This window comes from Phocoena sinus, chromosome 3 (genome assembly GCF_008692025.1).
Source record: "Phocoena sinus isolate mPhoSin1 chromosome 3, mPhoSin1.pri, whole genome shotgun sequence".
Lineage (NCBI taxonomy): Eukaryota > Metazoa > Chordata > Mammalia > Artiodactyla > Phocoenidae > Phocoena > Phocoena sinus.
In genome coordinates this window covers 67,429,565-67,454,140 of record NC_045765.1, presented here as the reverse complement: position 1 = coordinate 67,454,140, position 24,576 = coordinate 67,429,565, and the positions used below count along the sequence as shown (strand labels likewise).

Sequence of the window (24,576 nt, the reverse complement as noted above, 5' to 3'; positions counted from 1 at the left end):
ATCTTCCCTGGACCAGGGATCGAACCCATGTCCCCTGCATTGGCAGGTGGATTCTTAACCACTGCACCACCAGGGAAGCCACTCAAATACATCTTTTAAATCTGATTAAGTCATAGGCTTAAAAAAAAAGGTTTTATACAATTTCTGACTCCTGAAGAAATCACACAGGTTTATAGCATAGGTATAAAAAATGAAGAGTCCACAGAAAATTTAAAATTCAAGCAACAAATAAGGTGGAAATGGTATCCACTTACCAGAAAAGAAAAAAAAAAGGAATAAAAAAAGCTTCCAAGTATACCTTATGAATTTTTAAATCTAATCTGTAAGAGACCAGGTTATGTTTTCATCATGGTAAAATTTACATATAGTGAAATGCACAGATCTGAAGTGTACAATTTAATGAGATTTGATTACTGTATTTGTCCATGTACCTATGACCCTATCATTCCAGAAAGTTCCTCAATGTCCCCTTCCAATCAATCCTCACCACAGTAGACAACCAGTGTTCTGACTTCTTTCACATAGATTACACTTACTGTTCTTGAATTTCATATAAACCAGTCACATAAAATGTGCTTTGTATTGCTTGTGTGATTCATCCATGTTGTTACATGTAACTGTAGCTCATTCCTTTTAATTGCTCAGTAGTACTTACACCATGATTTATTTGTCTATTCTGTTGATGGGCATTTGGATTGTTTCCAGTTTGGGCTATTTTGAATAAAGGTACTACAAACTTCTTGTGCAAGTCTTTCAGTAGACATGTGCTTTCATTTGTCTTGGAAATAGAACTGCTGGAATGCAGGGTAGGAGCATTTTTAACTTTATAAGGAGCAGTTAAACAGTTTTCTGAAGTGGTTGTACTATTTTACACTCCCATCAGCAATATATGAAAGTTTCAGTTCCTACTTTACGCACTATACATGTAAATCAGAGAGGTCACTAAGTGCTTTTCAATGTTATCTCTTTTCAGTGACTTTAACAGAATATTTTTGATATTGTTTAAATCCCAAGCACGTGGGTATCCAAATTCTGGATACGTCTTGCCCAGTTTCTAATATATGTACTAAACATAGACAAATACAAATATTTCATGAAAAATATAAAATCATTTCACTTTATGGGATAGTTCTATTCCTGAAAAACTGTGTAAAGATTTTTTTTTGGGGGGGGGCACAGCATGTGGCATGTGGGATCTTAGTTGCCTGCCAGGGATTGAATCCGCACCCCCTGCAGCACAAGCGTGGAGGTTTAACCACTGTACTGCTGGGGAAGACCCTGTAAAGACAATTTTTTATAAATCAAATCACTTACTGGATAACACTTTCTCTACTTCAATGTCTAGTTAAATCCTCTTTTTTCACATTGTCCTCTCATTCTCTAATTTCTTCACTCTCTAAATTTTAGCAGCCCCAGAGATTTGACACCTGTCATCGATGTCATTCCTTTGGGCCTTTGTCACTCATGGTTTAGTTTCCTAACCTAATTATTCGCATGTATACATCTCATTTCCACACACACAATACAATACCTTTATGGAGGAAATGAACCACATTTCATACTTTAAAAAGTTTCTTTGATAGCATGTGGTGCTGCACTTTGCACACAGGAGTTACTCAATAAAATTTCCTGCTTAGTTGGTTTTCTATTTTTGTTTTGCTTTAGGCAAAAGGCATAACTGTTATTTTACGACTCAGCTTCCGTAATATTTTAATTATATGGTAATTTCCTCAATTTTCCATTTTCTTGACTAATGTAAGCCATGTTTAAAGTTAAGATTGTTGGGACTTCCCTGGTGGCGCAGTGGTTAAGAACCCACTTCTTAACCACTTCTTAACCACATCGGAGTTCAAGCTCCGATCCAGGAAGATCCCACATGCCGCGGAGCAACTAAGCCTGTGTACCACAACTGCTGAGCCTGTGCTCTAGAACCCGTGAGCCACAACTACTGAGCCTGTGTGCCACAACTACTGAAGTCTGCCTAGAGCCAGTGCTCTGCAACAAGAGAAGCTACTGCAACGAGAAGCCTGCACACCACAATGAAGAGTAGTTCTGCTTGCCACAACTAGAGAAAGCCTGCATGCAGCAGCAAAGACCCAACACAGCCAAAAGTAAATAAAAAATAAATAAATTTTAAAAATAAAAAATAATAAAAATAAAAGCAAACAAAAAAAGTTAAGATTGTTGACTAAAATCTGTTTCCCTTACCACCTTACTAATTCCTAGTTTGAAGCACCCCCTACACAGTGTGGTTTGAAATAAAAAGCACACCACAAGGAGGTTAAGGATTCCATCTGGGGTTTCCCTCTAATTCCCCCTGGAGATGTTGGTTGCCATTTACAGGTCTCCATTAAGTACCCGATCCATTTGCCAGTCCCTGAAGACTGACATTCTTACCAGCCCAGCTCAGGGATCATCTGTCTGTGAGTGGTTTCCTCCTCCCAACTCAGAGGCCTGTCTGGTCCTTGTTGAACCTACACTACCTTGTTCATGCCTTACTTTTAGTACCGGGCACTGTGAGGCAGAATTTATTTACATGAATGTTTGCCTGTCCATCACTGGACTGGCAAGCTCCTCAAAGCAGGGATCATGCATGGACTTCAGTCATCCTTGCTCTGAATGTAGTAAGTCCTCCACAAATGTTTGATGAATAAATGCATGGATTAATGAGTGAGAAAATGGGCATGACTTTTTAGGTATCCTGAGCCTTTAAGAGTTTCTACTTTAATGTTTTTTTAATATGCAAATTTATGGAGAATTTTAGGCCAGAAGAGCACTATTTATGTTATTTCTCTTACTGTCCTTCCATGAGGTAGATATGTGCTGGGTTATTTTGTCTAGCATCCCTTCATTCCTGTTTAGGATGAACTCTTCATTGCTGATGGAATCCCATCCTATGTGGTCTGGTGAGGCCAGCCTTGACTCCTGACTCTCTCCCACCCCTGACCGTCAAACAGGTGATTTTGGGCTTGGACTTGGTTAACCAGAGTACATACTAGCTCTGGACACAGCAGTCCATTCAAGGCTGGGCATGTGACCCAAAGAGGCAAATCAGTTTTCCTGAGATTTGTTATATTGTGAGTTAGTAGAACTTTGGCTTCAGTGTTTAGAAGCCAGGTTTTCAACCTTGTGGAGAGAGCTCATGTTAGAATAAAGTCTACTTGGGAGGAAAAGCAGTGTGAAGAGATCTAGAAGGAGACCATTTTGATGATGGGATTGCAATCTCCCAGTGGCATGGACCAGTTGAGGTTTATATATAAATTATATTCGAGTTGAATATTCCAAAGATTTTTCACCTCATCCTTTCTGTCCTTAGATTGATTTTAAGTCCAAGGAGATTCTTACCCACCGTAGGGAGAGCCATCTGCCTCTTGGTTTTGCTCTGTCTCCATTCTGTGCTGGCCTTTTCTATATGTGACTTCTTTTAGTTCCTGAGTACATTGGCCTCCGTCACGCCTGTCTTCAATGCTTCTGCTGAATTGTCTGCAGTTCCACCATGCCTTGAGTGGCCAGTTCACCCAGCTCAGTCTGCAGCGTCCCTGTGCAATTCTCTCAATTCAATCTGTTGGCTTTCCTTAGCTCCTCCATTCTTCTTATGGGCATAGGAAAGGTGTACGTAAGGGTTCTCCAAAGAAACAGATCCAGTAGGGGGTGTATATATAGACAGATTTATTTTAAGGAATTGGATTGTGTGATTAGGGAGGTTAGCAAGTCCAAAATCTACAGGATAGGCTGGAAGGCTGGAGATACAGGAGGAGCCAATGTTGCAATTCAAGTCTGAAGGCTGTCCGCTGTTAAAATTTTGTCTTGCTTGGGGATATCAGTCTTTTGTTCTTTTCAGGCCTTCAACTGATTGGATGAGGCTCACTCACAGCATGGAGGTCAATCTGCTTTACTCAAAGTCCACTGATTCAAATGTTAATTTCATCTAAAACACCCTCACAGAAATATCCAGATAATACTTGACCACGTATCTGGGCACTGTGGTCCAGCTAAATTAACACATAACATTAACAATCACAGAAGGTTAGGCTGTTCTGCACTCCCCTTGTTGCTCTTCATACCCCTTGTTGCCATTGTTTTGAGGCTGCTGTCTACAATCGTTCTAAGGAAGGCTGCTCTTGGCTTCTGTTCTGTTGCCTCAAGACAGAAGGAAACAAGAGACTTTGTTGTGAGGCACAAACCATCTCTACTCTTGGATCCTTCACCCCTCTCCTCAACTCAGCTCAGGAATGGGACAAGGGACCATGACTCCCACAGTGCATCTGGCTTCAAACTCTCCTTCCTTTCCCAGCCAGGAGGCATTCACTGGGGTTGGGGTGATAGGGATGGGAAATGGGGTGGAGGGGACTGGTTTAGCCAGATTACACTTCTTTTCAAATCTTTTCTTATACCAATGTCAACGCTATTGAACTTAAAAGCTGAGAATGGTGTGATTATCTTTAGTTCTGGTTTAACCATGCCATTCTGGGAAGAATGGCATCCCAAAACTGTGGTAATGAGGAAGAAGAAAAGAACATCCTGACAGCTGGTTGAAACTTCATTCTTCTACTTTACCATATCAACTGTGCAAATATTGTAACTTCCTTTTTCCTCTGCATTCCTGAACTCAGCTGTGGGGTCTGGAAACAGTGCCCTTACTTTTCTAGATTGACCTAAAAGACTAAGTTTTATGGGGAAATATCAGGCAAAGTGACAGAGGAAGGCTGGGGGGGAAGATATTTTAGGCAAGGAAAGTCTTACCTCAATAATCTATGAACTAAATGAATAAATTAAGTGTTATTGGGAGGGATAAACCATACATCCAGATAAAGTGACTAAAGACTTTGTTTTTTCATGAAAAACTCTTTGAGTGGGGTCAGTTCCAATCAGAGCAGAAACAGCTGAATTACATGTAAACTCTACACTTAGACACCAGTCTTTTTTGTTATTTTTACCATTCTAAAGGCAAAGATGCAGAATACAGGGTGAAGGGGCATACTTTTGTACGACTAAAAAAAAAGCTGTTAAAAATCAGATGCATAGTTTAGTTTAACAAATGCTTGAAAGGTATCTTTTAAAAATAATTTAAATAAAATGTTGTAGGTTTATGAGCATATTTTGGCATAAAATAAAACTAAAATACAAAAGTGCAAATTGGTTTTTCTTTTTGAGTAAATCACAAGCGATCAGTCAGATGGAACCATTGAGTTAAAATAATCCTGCCAATCCTACTCTTGCCATGTATCCAGATTTTAACAAGCAATTTGGAAAACAATTTTGAGCAGTGTATAAACTTCATGGGGCTACGCTAAGAGAACTCTCTTGAGGGTGGTAAATACCCTTTAAAACTCTTAAGCTCTTTTTAAAACACAAATATTATTTTATCAGAGTTGGAGTGGATTCTGGATAGTCACTCAACCTTCTAAAACATGATTTATTCTTATGTTTTTACGATACCTAGAAAAAGTATTAACTTTGCAAAGTATATTAAATAGAAACAATCTGGTCTAGTGGAAGACCATGTATTAATTTATTTCGTCATTCAAATATTCAGAAAACATATTCTGAAGGGATACCAGTTAAAAAAAGAGACACTGCTTAGCAATACTTCTCTTCATTTTGTACCGCATCCCTAGCTTCCCCATTTGTTTACACTGTATACTCAGCTAACTGCCAGCTGTCTCCCCCATCTCCTGGGACAAAATTGGGTTACTTGCTAGCTTTCAGTCTCTCCTTCTCTTCTCCCTTCCCACCTACCCCCATCCTAGTCTGGGTCCCTTCTGCCCAGACCTGATAGGTATCCTGTGTTTTTTTGTCTCAGATCCATAAGACATACAGAAATTAGGGCAAATGTCAAATAAATTCGCTGCATGTAGCGAGGCAGCTGTGTGTTTTGGGAGGAGTTTCAAAGAGGTAAGTGATGCCATGGGAAGTTGAAGCTTGGTGGCAATATATATGGCCTAACCACTAATCAGAATACGTGCACTGACAAGTAAGTGAAGGTTTATAGAAAACAATCAGACAGAATATTTGAAATCATGATTGTCTTTGTAAATGCAGGAGCATTGTCACCATACTCATACAGTATTTGCTACTTCCCATTTATTGGGGAAAACAGTGGTGGTAATGGGATTGCAGGAATTCTTTAAATGAAGAGGGCTGGGCACATTTAGTATGAAAGAGCAGGGATGAAATAGGCCTTATTCCAGGTACAGAGTTATGCTTGGGAAAAGCCAAGAGAATAAGAGAAGTTTACATTTAGTAAAGTGCCTGACCAAATGTTTGCGCAAGTACCTAATTCTAAGGCTAAGAGGTTTTCCATCTTTTTTCATTGCTTTTGGTAGGAGACACAGGATTACTATTAGTAAGGATTACTATTTAGCCTTCCCATATTATGTCTAAACACTACACATATTACTTTAATTATTGCAAACCCCTGCAAGGTAGGAATCATCCCCATTTCCTATGAGGAACCCGAGGAGTAACTTCCATAAAGTTACATTGCTATCAACAGCAAATCCCCAACTGTCTGACTCCAGTGTATTTGTTGTTTCAGCTAATAGGATATAATCTGAGTTTCCTAAAACAATGAGATTGAGGGATTCTCAAGCTTTCAAGGGAAAGCTTAGTGGGGTTGAGAGCAGTAGAAATCATGCCTGAAATCACTTCACATACAGTCTTCAAAAATGGAGAGAAAATAACTTTCAAATATTTCCAAATATATTTTTTTAACGTCTGAGGTAAAAGGAGGGTATGGAGTGAAAGCCAAGCTGTCAGTGTAGTGGAAAGGGCCTCAAGAAGACTGGAATTACATTGCAATCCGGATTCTACCACCTTGGACCCAGCACTCACCTTCTTTAGGCCTCATTTCTTTATAAGTAATTTAGATTTTCAAGGTCCTTTTAAGTTATTAAAACTTTACTTGAATACTTATAAACTCCTAACACCAACTTCAAAAAAGAACCTTTTCAACTTTTTAATTGTCAAGGGCGTTAAGGAAGGAGGTATTATAGATAACAAACAGGGTAGGAAATAGAACCGTTAACAAGAAGAGTATCGCCACTAATAGAGTGCCCGGAAATTCAAGGAGGATGATATTCAACCGGTGCCCTTCACTAATTCTTATGTGCATGATTAATATTTAAAGAACATTCTAGGGCTTCCCTGGTGGCGCAGGGGTTCAGAGTCCGCCTGCCGATGCAGGGGACACAGGTTCGTACCCCGGTCCGGGAAGATCCCACATGCCGCGGAGCAGCAGGGCCCGTGAGCCATGGCCGCTGAGCCTGCGCGTCCGGAGCCTGTGCTCCGCAACGGGAGAGGCCACAACAGTGAGAAGCCCGCGTACCGGAAAATAAATAAATAAAGAAAAAAAGAAAGAAAGAAAGAAAGAACATTCTAGTCTTCATTTCTGCCATTATTAAGGTAACTAACCTGTAATTACTCTACTGATGCGTCCCTAAAGGGTTGAGTTGGCCTTCCAGCTTATAGTTGAGGGCGAGGCTCTGGAGGCGATTGAAACCGCCTGGGTTCAAAGGCAGTCCTGTCGCCTGCCGGGCTGCTGTAAGGAAATTCATCTATTACGTGGATACATTTTCAAATGGAAGGAATCTGGTTCCCACACCACAGAATGTGTGGATGGATAATCCACGAAAAGCCCAGGGCAGGGCACATAGTAAACTTCAATAAATGTTAAGTCTAAAAGTTTAAAAGTTTTAAAAGTTTTCAAAGGGATTGATGGACATTCTATTAGAACTGTGGTCAATTACATTTCAGGGGAATCCCTTTTCAAAGCAAAAAGCATTTCTACTTAAGTTTTCACAAGTTTCGATTTTGATACATGGGATTTTAGTGAAGCATGACCATGAAGAGCTTGTGCTATTTACTTAGTAACATGTTAATCATATCACTTGTGAGGTGGTTTTGATTTTATAAAGCCCTAAATTGTTAAGAAATAAACGGATCGGGGACCGCCCATCAGCACTGGCTTTTCTGTGGTCTTTATCCATCCGCTTCAAGACACGCGTGCGTCAATTTGATGGGAGGAGGTGTTTTGCTACACCGTTTTCCACCTGAGAGAAAAATAAAGGTTTGCACTTGGAACGCGCACGCAGTTGGTCTTGAACCTCGGACACCAGCGCTCATTATATAACTCCACAGCGGCCGGGCCTCCAGGCCTTTTTCCGAACCCTCACCGCGGGGCGGGGATAAGGTTACAACGCCCGCGGTCGTCCCGGGCTCTACGAGTTGTGCGTGTGTCAGTTAGAGACGTTTACATTTGAATTTCCCTGAACCGCCGGGTGTGGGCGGCGGCACGGACCCGCCCCGGAAGCCTCTGGGCCCCTTCCCGCCATCCGCCGACCCGACCCGACTAGCGGTCCCCGCGGGCTGGTGGGAAAGCACAGCCGGCGCGGAGCCCAAAGCCGCCGCTCGAGCAGTCCCCGGGACCCCTCCCCACAGCCCTCAGTCCTTCCGCCCCCAGCCACGCCCAGCCGGGCGCGCCGAGCCGACGGTTGCCTGAGGGCCAGATTTTGAATTTACAGGCCCGGCCCCCGAGTTGCCGGCCCCCCATTGGCCAGAGACGGTCACGTGGATACGCCGGAGCGCGCCGGCCATCTTGGGGAGCGCGGTGCCGCGGCCCGCGCCACCTCCGCCCCCAGCGGCTCGCAGCCAGACCGCCCCTCCGCCCTCCTCCCCCCGCCCGCGGCTCAGCGCCGCCTGAGAGGAAACAAAGTGCTGCGGGCGGGAGACTCGGCGGCGGCGGCGGCGGCGGTGGCGGCGCGCGGACTCTGCTCGGCTCTCCCGGCCACCCTCACCCTGTATTTCCTGAGCGTGTGTGAGTGTGTGCATGTTTTCTTACAAAGGACGTTTTACGTTTAATTGATTCGTAGTCCTCTCCCTTTGCCCTTTGTGCTGTAACCCCTCTCCCGCCATCCCAGGTGCTTCGTCCTTCCCCCGACGTCTGCCTCTCCGCGAGCGCGGATCGTCGGTTCGTGCTTTCCCTCACGCTTCTCCGACTGACGCCCCCTCCGTGTTCCGGCGCTGCCCGCTGCCTCAGCGCTCAGCTCTCCTCGCCGATCGCCATGGCGACAGCGACCCCCGTGCAGCCGCGGACGGGCAGCCGCGCCGGCGGCCCCGCCACGCCACTGAGCCCCACGCGGCTGTCGCGGTTGCAAGAGAAGGAGGAGCTGCGCGAGCTCAACGACCGGCTGGCCGTGTACATCGACAAGGTGCGCAGCCTGGAGACGGAGAACAGCGCGCTGCAGCTGCAGGTGACGGAGCGTGAGGAGGTGCGCGGCCGCGAGCTCACCGGCCTCAAGGCACTCTACGAGACCGAGCTGGCCGACGCGCGACGCGCGCTCGACGACACGGCCCGCGAGCGCGCCAAGCTGCAGATCGAGCTGGGCAAGTTCAAGGCCGAGCACGACCAGCTGCTCCTCAAGTGAGTGCCGGGGGCGCAGCTCGGGCGGGAGGGCGAGGGCCGGGGTGCTCACGTCCTTCGGAAGGGGCAGGGTCTCGGTCTCTAAGAAGGAGAAAGAATCTAGTGTTTTTCACCGGGGGCGGGGGTCGCGCGGGGGTCTCAAGCTGTAGTGATGGTGGGACCGGGATGCACATTTCCCGATCCTGGATACCCAGTGGGACTCGGCGAAGTGCGCGCCTGGGGCCGCCAGCGACAGGCGACCGGCTTCGGGCCTCGGACCCCGGGATCCAGAAAGCTTTAAACGCGCGGAGATCGGGCGGGCGCCAGGTGCGGGGAGGTTGCGTCTGGGCGCGCGCTCGAATGCGCGCCCCGGTTTCCGGCCGGGCCCGAGACAAAGCGTCTGGTGGGTTTGCGGTGCAGGAATGGCCGGCCGGGGAGGACCGGCTGCCCGCCTGGAGAATGAATGAGCTCTGCGCGGGCGGAGAGAGGAAGGGGAGGGACCTGCCTCCGGCGTCCCGGTCTCCCGGGGGTGGGTCCCGCTTTGGCGCGCTCAGTCTTGGCCCTGTGACATTCTGCGATCTTTCTGCGCCTGCCTTGGGCGAAGAGGGAGGGGCGGAGTCTGAACTGCGCGCCACTGTCGGCTCTGGGCAAGTTGGGTGTTCAAGCTGGTTAGCTTTCTCTGGAGAAAGGTGTTCTTTCTTTATGCCGAGACAGGCCGCGGTCTTTGGGTGTTTCTCTGCACCGGACTCCGCAAGCTGGGTTTTTTCACGTCTTGGCCACCGTTCTCGGATCGACGAACCGCCTGCCCTCCCGCAGCAGTCCTCTCCCCTAGCTTTTGTATCGCCCAGACATAGTCACTTGCTTTTTCGGGTGTAGAGGAGACCCAGCTCAGTCCCCGCATCTGTCCTTATGTTGACAGGCCAGGGCAGGTGAAAGGGTGTTGTGTAAATGTGGAGAGTTGTGGCGAGGGAGGGCTTGTAATTTTTTCACATAAGAGGGTCTGAATTTTTCAGTTAGGGCACACGGATAAACTAGCAAGCCTTTGCCGATCCTACCTTGCCTTTCTGATGAGCAAAATGTCATAGTTATCCTCAGTAGGCAGCTAGTGTTGAAGTCACGCTTTAGAATATTGCTCGGTTTGCCTCCAGAATTCCGGTGGTCTTCATCCCCTCTTGCCAGTTGAAATCTGTGGAGATACCTGATTCTGACTTTGACTTTGTGTTCCCCTGAATGTCCCTCTGTCTCCGTGTAAATGTTCCTGTCTCAGTCTCTGTGATTTTCACTATGTGAATCTCAACTTCCCCATCTTGTTCAATACTTGAAAAACGGTTCATAAAGAATGTGTGCACTTGGTAAAAAAAAAATGTATAGACGGGCTTATAGTGAAAAACGATGTCTCTTGCCTCCTTCCAGGAGACAATCACATTTAGCCTTTTTTGTTTTTATTTCTTTGAGTATTTAGTTCCACAAAATAAAAATAATAATAAGTTTATGTTTCTGTTTCCTGGATTTTCTAATCTTTGGAGTCGTCTTTTGAAATGGGTCAGTTCACTCACTACTGTCTCCATCTTCCTCCAAACTTTTCATTACTGAATTTCTTCATATCTTGGATGCCATTGCTTATATGATTCACCATTATCACATGTACCACTAAGAAGAAAAACGTAAGGGCCCACTATGCAGGATCCATCCTGTTGGACCCACCCTGTTTTCAGAGATGTTAAAGTGTGACACAGATTAAGTATGTTACCTGCCAGTCACTGTTTTATGTAGAGGATACAGAGATTTGAAAAAAATAAGTTACTGCCCTTATGTTGATGATAGGGGAGATACCCAGCAAGCGAATAAAAATTGTATTTCAGCTAATCTGAAACATTTTGATGCTGGTGCTTTTGTAATCTTTTCAGAAGGTATCCACTGAAGGTTTTTCACACAGTAACAAGACTGCCACCTGGCTGACTGTAGTTGTAAAATGCTCTGCATGGATTGTAAAATGCATGCTGGTTTCATCAAGATTAAAAAGTGAAGAATATATGTGTTAGAATCAATGAAATCAGTGAATGTGATATAATGTTAGGATAACAGATACTAGGGGAATAAAAATAGAGCAGGGTGAAGGGATGGTATAGTTAAGGAAGGCCTGTCTGAGGGCTTGACAATTGAAAACAATTTTCTTTGAGATGTCAGGTAGTGTACTGGGATTTTATAGATAGATAAATGTCTATATATAACTATATAGAGAGAGCCTGAACATATATATCTATTAGGATTAGATGTATTTTATTTTCTGATGTGCCATCAATTCCTCAAAACATACCACATTTTACTTTCATATTTCAATCCTGACTTTCTTTGTACAATTTTGTTCCTAAATAGCCTTCCATTTTTCTTGCTGATTAAAGAAAATTTTGCCTTTAGCATATCTTCAAACTTTTAAAAGATATCTAATCATAATATCTATTATATGAGGCTACTTTCTTCCCTTAAGCTCTCTGCTCTTAAGACATGATGTGCAGTTGACGTCTTAGGAATTTACCTGATTTAGACCCAGTTTCCTCCTGTATCATATATTTTCAGTTCCTTGGTTTCTTCCTTCATTTTATTGGAGAACATCCTTAAGTTACTTATTCAGAAAAGATGGCAGGAGGTAGACTTTCCAAGTCTCGTGTATCTGAAAATAATTTTGATTTTTGTCTCATGCTTGATGAATAGTTGGGCTAGGTATAGAATACTGGTTCAACATTTTTCCTCACAGCTTGGAAAGTATCATATTGCCCCGTTGTCTTCTAGTAGCCAGTTGTTGTTCATGTCTACCTAATGCCAGTCACAGTTACTTTCTTTTGGTAATTGCTTTGCCTCTCGGGAAGCTTTGGAATTTTCTTTTCTCCTGGTTTTCTGGGATTGCATGGTGATAGGTCTAGGTATGGATATTCTCTTATGCATTGTAGTTGTTATAAGCAGGTCCTTTCCATTTAAAGTCTTGGTCTTTGTTTAGCTCTGGGAATTTTACTTTATTCTGTGTTTTCTGTGCTCCATTTTCTTTGTTCTCTCCTGTTGGAATGTTGAACTCTTGGGTTTCTTGTTTCCTTATAATTCTTTTTTTCATCCTGGGAAATTACTTTGCTCTTCTCCAGCTCAATAGTGACATTTAAAGGCACAAGTCATACTTTTAATTCCAAGAAATCTTTTTGTACAGGTATCTCTTTTTTTCAGCTTGTGAAATCAGTGAATGTGATATAATGTTAGGATAACAGATACTAGGGGAATAAAAATAGAGCAGGGTGAAGGGATGGTATAGTTAAGGAAGGCCTGTCTGAGGGCCTTTTTATTTTTAAGGATGTGTTTATTTTTGTGTTTATTTTTAAGGATGATTATTTTCTTTAATCTGTCTGTGGGTAATATTTAGGGTTTTCTTTTTGTGTTTATTTTTAAGGATGATTATTTTCTTTAATCTGTCTGTGGGTAATATTTAGGGTTTTCTTTTTAAATTCTCTTCTGTTAATTGGATTATCTCTTTTCCCTCCCTGGTCACTTGTTCTTTTTGTTTGGTTTGCTTTTTATCTTCCTACTCATTTTTGTCAATTGCTGATCCTTGGTTGTCTACATTTTCAAATGAAGAACTAGGTAATGCTTGAATATTACTGCCGAGTTATTTAGGTATCTCCTTACCACTTTTCTGAGTGTAAGAGCATATTAGGATCTCTTTATGTAGGAATGGGATGTATTCTTGGCCAACTTGTTGGAAAGCCTGCAGTTATGTTAAGGGGTGCCCAGGAGGGCGAGGTGCAAAGCTGTTTCATGAGTTAATCCCTCATTTTAAGTCTGCCTCACTTTCTCCTGTAGCCCCTGTGTGCACGTTCTGTGGTAGGTACTTTTATCTATATATTTTTTTAAGCCACTAAGTTTTTATTTTTTTTAAATTAATTAATTTATTTATCTTTGGCTGTGTTGGGTCTTTGTTGCTGCACACAGGCTTTCTCTAGTTGCAGCAAGTGGGGACTACTCTTCATTGTGGTGCGCAGGCTTCTCATTGCAGTGGCTTCTCTTGTTGCAGAGCATGGGCCCTAGGCACGCAGGCTTCAGTAGTTGTGGCGTAAGGGCTTAGTTGCTCCGCGGCATGTGGGATCTTCCCGGACCGGGGCTCAAACCCATGTCCCCTGTATTGGCAAGCAGATTCTTAACCACTGTGTCACCAGGGACGTCCTCTACATTTTATCTACTAGAAATTTGTTGAAATGTTTGCTAATGATTCTTTTTCTGTTCACTTTCTTGCTGTGGGTTTATTTGTTGTTTAGTGCTTTTTTCCCTTAATATTTATGTTTATTTTGGGCTGCGTTGGGTCTCCGTTCCTGCATGCGGGCTTTCTCTAGTTGTGGCGAGCAGGGGCTACTCTTGATTGCGGTGCGTGGGCTTCTCATTTGTGGTGGCTACTCTTGTTGCTGAGCACGGGCTCTAGGCGCACAGGCTTCAGTAGTTGTGGCACGTGGACTCAGTATTTGTGGCTCGTGGGCTCTAGAGAGCAGGCTCAGTAGTTGTGGTGCACGGGCTTAGTTGCTCTGTGGCATGTGGGATCTTCTCAGACCAGGGATCAAACCTGTGTCACCTGTGTTGGCAGGCGGATTCTTAACCACTGCGCCACCAGGGAAGTCCCTACTGCTTTTTTATTAGGGTCTAGTGGGGAGGTCAGTGCCTGTGCATAGTAATCCTTGGAAATCTTGGAAATATTTTAATTTTGAACAATAATTGAAGTACAATTTGTAAGATGAAAAGGAAGAAATGTTTTATTATCTGTTTGGGTCCATTGAGCTCTTTTGTTTAAGAATAATTTTCTGTAATTTATTTGGAGTTAGAGTCTTTGTAATTAGTCTGTTAGGTGGATTTAGATTAAGAAAGCAATTCTTGGGGCTTCCCTGGTGGCGCAGTGGTTGAGAATCTGCCTGCCAATTCAGGCGACACAGGTTCGAGCCCTGGTCTGGGAAGATTCCACATGCCGCGGAGCAACTAGGCCTTTGAACCACAACTACTGAGCCTGCGCGTCTGGAGCTTGTGCTCTGCAACAAGAGAGGCCGCGACAGTGAGAGGCCCGCGCACCGCGATGAAGAGTGGCCCCTGCTCGCCGCAACTAGAGAAAGCCCTCGCACAGAAACATAGACCCAACACAGCCAAAAATAAATAAATAAGCTTTCATTTAAAAAGAAAGAAAAAAAAGAAAGCAAGTCTTGAGAGAATTATAGATTCCAAAATTACTTAGTCCCTTTTTGGTTCTTTAGCATACAACATACCTCAAAGACAGAAGAATTCTTGGAGACACTTGTCCTGCTAGAACGAATTTGACAACGGCTTCTGTGCAGATGGTCTCTTACGGGGAAACTGATCTTAGATCTAAGATATAGCTACTCCAGTTCATTCCAAGCCTAATTATATTTCATTGGAAGCTTTTTTGAATACTTGCCAAGAATGATGATGAATACCATCAGTCAACACTTTAAACAAAAAAAGCAAAGAAAAATTGACTTAATTGAGAATTTCAGTATTAAATAATTCTGCAGGAAAACTAAATGTAAGAGAAAGTTATGTGGAACAGTTGTTCAGTAACTAATTTTGTAGATGCATACATTTTTTTTTCTTCAGTGGTACAGATCCATAGTCTTTTATGTAAAACCCTTATAGCCACAAGTGTTTGGAATTAAAAGCAATTCCAACTTTAAGAAGGTAGTATGATGCGTATACTGTATATGACACCCCAGTGGGGTCTGGGGTAGCACTCTATGTGAAACAGGTATTTCTGCAGGGAAAGATTAATAGTCACAGTAAATGGAGAAAGACAACTAAAAATAGCCTCATGTCCATTCAGGTCAAGTTTTGTCACCAAATGAATTAATGAAAATTTAAGTTTTAGAGCTCTGGGATTACATATAAGAGTAATGATTCATGTTTTTTAATTGACTACTTCTTAGTAACTTTGCTTGACTCATCAGGTTCTAGAAGTTGTGCTTTATTCCTCAAACACAAATAAATTTGATTGATTGATTGGTTCACAGTAGATATTCAAGCTTGAAAGGATGCAAAATTAACTCTAAAGTCATTTTCTCTTTTTTGAGAATTATGAATTAATTAGGAAACTGGAGATGGGGGCTCACTGGAATATAACTAATATAATGGATGCTGTAGCATTGTTTGAGATGCTGAGCAAGTCAATTTACTGTCCCTTCATTAAAAAAAAATTTTTTTAAAGGATGTCCCGGGACTTCCCTGGTGGCATACTGGATAAGAATCCACCTGCCAGGCTTCCCTGGTGGCGCAGTGGTTGGGAGTCTGCCTGCCGATGCAGGGGACGTGGGTTCGTGCCCCGGTCTGGGAGGATCCCACATGCCGTGGAGCGGCTGGGCCCGTGAGCCGTGGCCGCTGGGCCTGTGCATCTGGAGCCTGTGCTCAGGCGGCGGGAGAGGCCACAACAGTGAGAGGCCCGGGTATCGCAAAACAAACAAACAAACGAACAAAACAAAAAAAAGAATCCACCTGCCAATGCAGGTGACACAGGTTTGATCCCTGGTCTGGGAGGATCCCATATGCCATGGAGCGGCTAAACCTGTGCGCCACAACTACCGAACCCACATGCTGCAACTACTGAAGCCCGTGTGCCTGGAGCCCGTGTGCCTGGAGCCCGTGCTCCACAACAAGAGAAGCCACCGCAATGTAATGAGAAGCACGTGCACCGCAACAAAGAGTAGCCTCCACTCGCCACTAGAGAAAGCCTGCGCGCATCAACAAAGACCCAGTGCAGCCAAAAATATAAAACCAAATCTTAAAAAAAAATAAAAAGGATGTCCCAAGAAACATAGTTTAGTGTATTATAGGTATTGGGCCTCAAAGCCAGTGTTTTCAAATTAGTCTTTGAGATACTGGACAAAAAATTTGTTATTTAAAGCAGAATTTCATATCTTTTCAAAACAGATGGTGCTTCTTTTTAAATATAATTTCATGAAAAGAAAAGTTTTTCTTAAAATAGAATAAAGTGTAATGTTGCTTGTATTTTTTTCACAGTATATATGCACCTGAAGATTTGTAGGCTTCCTACCTTCGTCCCCAAGCAAGTTTTTTTTTTTTTTTTTTGCGGTACGCGGGCCTCTCGCTGCTGTGGCCTCTCCCATTGCGGAGCACAGGCTCCAGACGCGCAGGCTCAGCGGCCATGGCTCACGGGCCCAGCCGCTCCGCGGCATGTGGGATCTTCCCAGACCGGGGCACGAACCCGTGACCCCTGCATCGGCAGGCGGACTCTCAACCACTGCGCCACTAGGGAAGCCCCCCAAGCAAGTTTTGAATAGGATAGGTTTGAGGTTGAGGGGATCAAGCCTACATAGTATATCCCTTTGGGCAAACGACATTCCTCTGATTTTGCTTTGTCAGTACGTTAATAAGGAAACTTCTGTTGGGAAATTTGGATTTGTGTGTTTTCGTTAAAAAATGTGTACAGATGTTCATGTGCTACTCGCATGTATAACTGGGACACTTGTCAGTCACAGTAGCCTGAGATACAGTAGTGTTAAGCAAGAGTGCTACATGAAGTTGCACCTTCCTACATTTTGTGACTTGGGGCAGGTATTAATACTTTAATTCTTTGAGCTTTCATGCCTCATCTGTGTAATTGGGATAAGGCATAACTAGTAGTTTTCTGAATCTCAGGAAGAATTAAGAAACCCAGATCTTTTTCTAGCCTGTCATTTACTTGTCTCATAATAACGGGTGGATTTTTATCAGAATTGGCTATTTGAAGAAATTAGGAAGTATATGGAAGTGAAAGTAAATCAGATAAACTTTTTTCTCTTTCTTTGGGGAGAAGGGGGTGCTGGGGATTTACTGTATATTTGGACTTATTGTATATGTTTACTGTGTTGACTTTCTACATATTTTGGTCACACAGAATGAAATTTAGGTGCAGGGCTAAACAGTATCTTCAGGGTTGTTTTAACATTAATATTTTTCAGTTTTCAAACCTAAAGTAATAAATGCTAATCTGCTCTAGGGACTTTCCTTTGTAGGTAGGATAATTAATTGAAAAACAAAAATCTTGATCCCATATATTACTTGGTCTTTTGTTTATGCCCTTATTTTGCCCTGGTAGAAGCAAGTTGCCAGTAACACCCTTGCCTTAACATGAGAGGTATAAAACTTCATGGTAAATATTACTTTAATTTTCAAGGGAAGAACAGGAAGGATAGACGACTAGAATTGGTGTTAAAGTCTAGGTGACAGGTCCTAAGTAATGAAACCATCATGATGCTTCCTTCCCATGCTTTCAAAGGATGTTTGGTAGAGCGTATCTTTTGGAGTTGTTTATTTAAACTAGGAGGTTAGACTAGGTAATCTTTTGGTGTACCCAGGCTCAAGGAAGTAAACACACAGAATGAAAGATAAAGCACTGTAAAAATATGCTGCTGAATGTTTTTTTTTTTTCTCCATATACTCCATTATGCTTGTTCTTTTCATTTGTCCAGATGACTTCACCTCAGGTATTTCTGAGTTAGAGATCTTTAGACTTTTACATCATCACTGTAGGTCTATTTCATGCACAAATAGTGAGAATGAGCCTTAAGTGTTAATTGGGTGACGACACCCTGTCTAACTGAAGTTCCCAATTATTTCTGGGATCCAGGGAAGTTTCCTAATCAGAGTTTTTAACTTCTTTTTTTTTTTTTTTCCAATATATCTCTCTGATGAAAGGGATTGTGTTTTGGCTGTTATATTTGGGAAATTTTAAAAAACTATTTTTTTTTTGTTACACAAAAATTATATATTCATTATGGAAAATTAGAAAATACAGATAAACACCAAGAAGAAAATAAAAGTCACCCTTGGTTCCATAAGAGCTCTGCAGTTTTTCTTTTTCTTTTTTTTTTTTTTTTTTGCGGTACGCGGGCCTCTCACTGTTGTGGCCTCTCCCGTTGCGGAGCACAGGCTCCGGACGTGCAGGCTCAGTGGCCATGGCTCACGGGCCCAGCCGCTCCGCGGCATGTGGGATCTTCCCAGACCGGGGCACGAACCCGTATCCCCTGCATCGGCAGGCGGACTCCCAACCACTGTGCCACCAGGGAAGCCCTGAAGTTTTTCTTTTTATATCCATATTATTAACGAAAAATGGGTTCATGATAAATATTGATGCGTAACCTTCTTTCATGCTACACTGCTTTGCGAACTTCTTTACGTGTCAGTAAATGTGCTGTATCGTCATTTTGAAGATACGTCAACAGCCTTTAATGGGTAGGGTTAGTTTACCGTGACCAGAGATGTCGGCTTTGCAGTGACTACCTAATTTCTCAGAGGCCATAGAGGGCCATGATTATCCTCTTCCCACTTACTGACAATATCAAATTTTTTCTCCTGGTTAACATATTGATAAAAATGGTTAAATGTTGAACTAATTTACTGGTGAAATGTTAACCATTGCATAAAGTAATTACAACTTTGCCAGTTTTTGATGCCAGTAACAGCATATGGGTGTCCATTTGGGGGAATTTATTTTTAATTTCTGCAGGTTCTTTTTAGTTCTCGATCATTTTTATTGTTATGCTCATGTTGCAAACATAAAGGAGTAAAAAGATCCACATTTGGGTCATAATCTTAGGTTTCTGCTGATATCTTTGCTGTAGACCTAGATGATAAGTGAGACTTTCCCTTTTTTTTTTTTTTTTTTTTGCGGTACACGAGCCTCTCACTGTTGTGGCCTCTTCCGTTGCGGAGCACAGGCTCCGGAAGCGCAGGCTCAGCGGCCACGGCTCACGGGCCCAGCCGCTCCGCGGCATGTGGGATCTTCCCGGACCGGGGCACGAACCCGCATCCCCTGCATCGGCAGGCGGACTCTCAACCACTGCACCACCAGGGAAGCCCTACTTGGTCCTTTTTAAATTTAATTTTTTGCCTTTGTCTGTCTGTATTTATGTATTTATTTGTTTATGCACGCGATACGAGGGCCTCTCACTGTTGTGGCCTCTCCCGTTGCGGAACACAAGCTCCTTAGGCGCAGGCTCAGCGGCCATGGCTCACAGGCCCAGCCACTCCGCGGCATGTGGGATCTTCCCGGACCGGAACACGAACCCGTGTCCCCTGCATCGGCAGGCGTACTCTCAACCACTGCGCCACCAGGGAAGCCCCGCATTTGTGTTTATTGATCATAGGATTATAGCACTTTTATAGCTAGGAGGGGACTTGGATCATCTGATCTATCCAGCCCACTGTGTAGGTTCAGAAATTGAGACCTAGAGAGATATGAATACTGGTGCAAGATGTGGGACAAAAAGAGCTAACATTTATCTTCTGCTTATTGTGTTTGCCAGGTACTATGCTAAGTGCTTTACAGACACTGTCTTTTAAGTGTTACGATAACCCTGTTTGATGGGTGAGGAAACTTGAGGCTCAGAGAGGTTAAATATTTTGCCTGGGATAACTTAGCAGATCAATGGCAGAGCTAGAATAGATCCTAGCTCTGTCTTCTAGCATTGTTACAGGGTTTTTACGTGGATCATGCCATTTAATACCGACCTGAAGCAGGCTCATGGAGCACTGTCATCTGTCCTTGGACTTGAAGTTTTACATAAGACAGCTGACTTTCAGGTTTGGGTGCTACTTTTGGAAATGGTACTAGATGTGAGTTTTTCACAGTGATATTTGAGATAATCTTGGATTTGTCAGGAGGGTGCAGTAACTGAGGCAGCTGTTTGAAATACTGAGGGCTTCATTTGCTAATAAGGAAAGGATAAAAATGAATTACTGAAAGAGACCTCTTTTGTCTTTTCTTCCTTGTTGAAAAACTTTCCTACTTTACTCCGTGCCTTAATAATAACTTTAAAATAAACTAAAATCTCTAAATAAGTCGTGAATACTCATGGCAGAAATATTGTTTTCATTTTTTATTCAGCACACATTTGTGGGACAGGTACTGTTACGAAGTGCAGGCTTGTACTGCTCCCCACACAGCAGGCCAGTAAATTGAGAAACGAGTTGTTGGGGCAAAGAATAGTGACTTTATTTGGAAGGCTAGCACACCAAGAAGATGGTGGACTAGTTTCCCAAAGAACCATCTTGCCTGGGTTTGGGTGCTAGTTTCTTTCAGAACAAAGAAGGGGAGGTGAGGGGTAAAGTAAAAAAGGTGATACGTTGTTGCTAATATTTCCTGGTTCAGGCCAGAACGGGAGGGGATATGTTCATTTCTTCTTACCTGCATCCATTCTCAGGTGGGCCTGGTTAGGGTATTCCAAGGGTATTCCAATACTAAACCAAGGTATTTTAGCTTAACTGGGAGACAGGGTTCCTGGAGATGGCTCATTATGTATACTTTAAGCTGTAGGCAACATCCATTTAATGATTAACTTATAGCAAAAGCAATAGAATACAAAGGTTAAAGTAGAAGAAACAGATCAATATGGAGTCAGGTTCTTCCCTATTACAAGTATTACCTGCCAGGCCTTGAATCAGATGCTGGTAACAGGGAGATGGGACACTTAGTGCCTGTTAACAAGTTGCTTACAATGTAGTGAGGAAGACATAAAATGCACTACAGTATTGTGATACTGTAACTGCAATATGCTAGTACAATGTAACAAGTGCTGTGATAGCAGTATCCACATCTTGCTATGGAGAAAGGGGCTACCCCTTTCTCCATACCACGTAAAGCAGAGTAGGAGCTTTGTAAAGTTTTCAGAGACATCCCAGAGGAATTGGGGAGGCAGTGAAATCTGAGTGTTGAGAGATAAGTAGGGTTGGCTTCTAAATGGAAAACATTAGTAGAGGCGTTGTCCTGAAAGGCAAGGAGAGTTACAAAGGAATGGTAGTACAGTTTTGGTGTGATAAGGCCTAGAAAGTATCCATTGACTTTGGTTCGTGGGAACTTACTGTTGACTGTGAGGAGCATCTAATGGTAGAGAAGAGCAGTAGGGTCAAAGCCACTGACCATAATTAAGGAAGAAATGAGAATAAAGGTCATGAGTTTAGGTCATAAAGAGTGTTTGATGTGAAAGGAAGAAGACATTCTTAAAGGTTGATTTAAAGTAGGTTCTTACTCAATGTTTATATAACAAAACATTGGATAGGGTACCAGAACATTTATCCCTCTAACATTCTTCACTAAAAAAATGATTGCTTCACCGCCTTTGCTTAAAACACTTTAAGTGGTTTCCAGGATAGTAGCTTCTAGGATGAAGAGTAAAATCCTCAGTATTACCTAATACTGGGGTGACCGTACAATTTAGCATTCAAACAGGGTTACTTCCTTCTTGGTGTGAAAGAGGGAGCAATTGATAATTATGCTGGGACACTGGCATCAATGGAAATTACCCTAGACAAACTTGGACATACCTAAAAGTTCTTCTCTTTATGAGCTGGCTCCTGAATGACTGTGGGTTCAACTCACACCATACTTGGTCTTGCTCTCTCCTCCCCAACCATGAAATTTTTTATTCAGTCCTGTTTACCATGCTGTCTCTTAATAGGGCCTTTGCATATGCAGTTTCCTTTGTCTGGACTTCTGTCATCATTGGGTTAACTCCTCCTTAAACATCAGATCTCTAATTCATTACTTAGGGAAGTCTTCCCTATCTGGTTTTGTAAATGTGAGCTTTTACCAAAAAAACCCCAAAACCTGTGACTATCCAACAAATGTGTATGTGTGAACATAATTTAAGGATTCAGAGATCTCCAAGACTTCTTATGAAAAAATTACCTTCAGCTATTTTAACTGCTCATTTGATATTTATCTTGATATCTAAATGGCATTATTGACTTTGTGCCATGGAAGATGAGGAATTGACTTTTTCATTTTGTTCTTCATAACAAATTTTTCTTCCTCTTATCCTCCCAATAGTCATACATTACATTTTAGTTGAGATTAGTTTAGATCAGTTTTGGTATATAAAGTATTATTTCACTGTGTTCTGCTGCAAATGTGTCTGTAGCACCAATTCACTCATATGTGACTGGTAAATAGAGAAATGATATTGTAATTAGAGGTTGTATTGACTTATATATGACTTTTCCTAGTAAAGGAGAGTCAGAATATCAAGAGTAGAGTTCAGAGGGAAAGAAAGCTCTGATTTCAACTCTATTTTAAGAAAGTTAAAGGAGTGCCTGCACCCAGGATTCCCTCCCCCAGAGAGGTGTGCACCACCTTTGTTCTTGTAGCCGGGGTTGTGTTCAGAGTCTATTTCTATCTCTAATGTCTCAGTTCCTGCAAGCCAGCATGGCCACTCTGATGTTGTTGTGCATCTCTGAGCATCTCTTGAGGTAGCTCTAGACACACTGACTGCTTGCATTGTCCAAGTCATCTCCTGGAGTACTAATTATCATCATTATTATTTTTAAAAATTTATTATTATTTTTTTAATTTGTTTTTGGCTGCATTGGGTCTTTGTTGCTGCACGTGGGCTTTCTCTAGTTACGGTGAGTGGGGGCTACTCTTCGTTGTGGTGCATGGGCTTCTCACTGGTGGCTTCTCTTGTTGCGGAGCATGGGCTCTAGGCGCTCGGGCTTCAGTAGTTGTGGCATACAGCCTCAGTAGTTCTGGCTTGTGAGCTCTAGAGCGTAGGCTCAATAGTGTGGCACACGGGCTCAGTTGTTCCACGGCATGTGGGATCTTCCTGGACCAGGGCTCAAACATGTGTCCCTTGCACTGGCAGGTGGATTCCTAATCACTGAACCACCAGGGAAGTCCCTGGGGTACTAATTATGTTACTGCTAGTGCTCTGGTTACAAGGTTGCATAGGTTTTTAGTGGTTTGTTCCAACCTTATTTTTCCCATTCTTTGTTAATTTTAATATGTGCAGAATGTAAGAGTTTTCAGGAACACATATATTGTGTTATAGCAAAAATACCTATACTCTATGAACATAACCCCCAGCAGAATTCAACAGTGTACTATACTTAGTTTCCCTTCCCTCTACCACCTTTTGATTGCTTGTGAAAATAGGATTTTTTCCTACTTACTTAGTTTTGTCTAACTATAAAGAAAGATGATACCAGTTGTTAAAACACCAAGTCATTCAGAATCAGGAGGCTTTCTATTAGTTTTATCTTATTTAAAAGAAAATATTTATTTATTTATTGGGCTGCGTTGGGTCTTAGTTGTGGCACACGGGATCTTCATTGTGGCATGTGGGGTTTTTCATTGTGGTACGCGGGCTTCTCTCTAGCTGTGGCACGTGAGCTCAGTAGTTGCAGCACGCGGGCTCTCTAGTTGTAGCACGTGGGCTTTCTAGTTGTGGCGCGCAGGCTCCAGAGCACACGGGCTTAGTAGTTGTGGAGTGTGGGCTTAGGTGCCCTGCGGCATGTGGGATCTTAGCTCCCCGACCAGGAATCAAACCTGCGTCCCCTGCTTTGGAAGGTGGATTCTTAACCACGAGGGAAGTCCCAGTTTTATCTTATTAAAGAAGTATCATTTGGAGTCTGTGCTGTTTTCTAGTCTAGTTGCATTTCATAAGCATTGATAGTTTTGGTATAGAATTCTAAGTTGTAAAGAATATTTCCTCAGGATTTTGAAGGCATGCTCTACAGTTTTCTAGCTTCTGTTGTTGCTAAGAAGTACTAATGAGTGAAAAGTTAAAAAGCTTGTATCATCTTTGTGGTCTAGTTCTTAAATTTCACAAGGATGTTCCTTGGTGTGGATCTTTTTTCATCCACTGTGCTGGTCATTTGGTGAGAATTCTTCAGTCTGGAAATTCATGTCTTCAGTTCTTGGAAACATTCTTAAATTATTTTATTGATGATTTCTTCCTCTTATTACTTTTGGAGACTCCTGTTTTTCAAATGTTGGATCTCTTAAATTGATCCTTTAGTTTTCTTATCTTAAAAAATCTCTTTTTCTCTGCTAGATGTTCTCAATTTTATCTTCCAATTTTTGCTGTCATATTCGAAATTTCCAATAGCTTCTTTTTATTCTTAATGGTTCTTTATAGCATACTGATCTCATTTCAGTTTCATGGATGCAATGGTTTCTCTTTTCAGAAGTCTCCGTTTTCCTTCATAGTTCCCGATTGTTCCAAGTTAATTTCTTTTTCTAATTGTTTAGGTCTTTGTATCTTTCAGGAAACCAATAGATATCTTAATCAGAAAGGAAAACAATATGGAAAGTAGATGCTTATAAAAAATTATTAGAAGGGTCAGAGAAGCAGTAACAATACCTCAAACACTGT

The 24,576-nt window shown here is 42.6% G+C and overlaps 1 protein-coding gene across 1 annotated transcript in view; it reads left to right on the top strand.

The window, feature by feature from the left end:
• The first annotated feature begins 8,651 nt into the window (after positions 1-8,651).
• The window catches only part of LMNB1 (lamin B1), a 69,450-nt gene continuing 53,525 nt past the window's right edge, over positions 8,652-24,576 (top strand). Inside the window, 2 exon segments of the mRNA XM_032627947.1 lie at positions 8,652-8,815; positions 8,919-9,421. Coding sequence (XP_032483838.1) covers positions 9,063-9,421 — 359 coding nt within the window. The 5' untranslated portion in view covers positions 8,652-8,815; positions 8,919-9,062.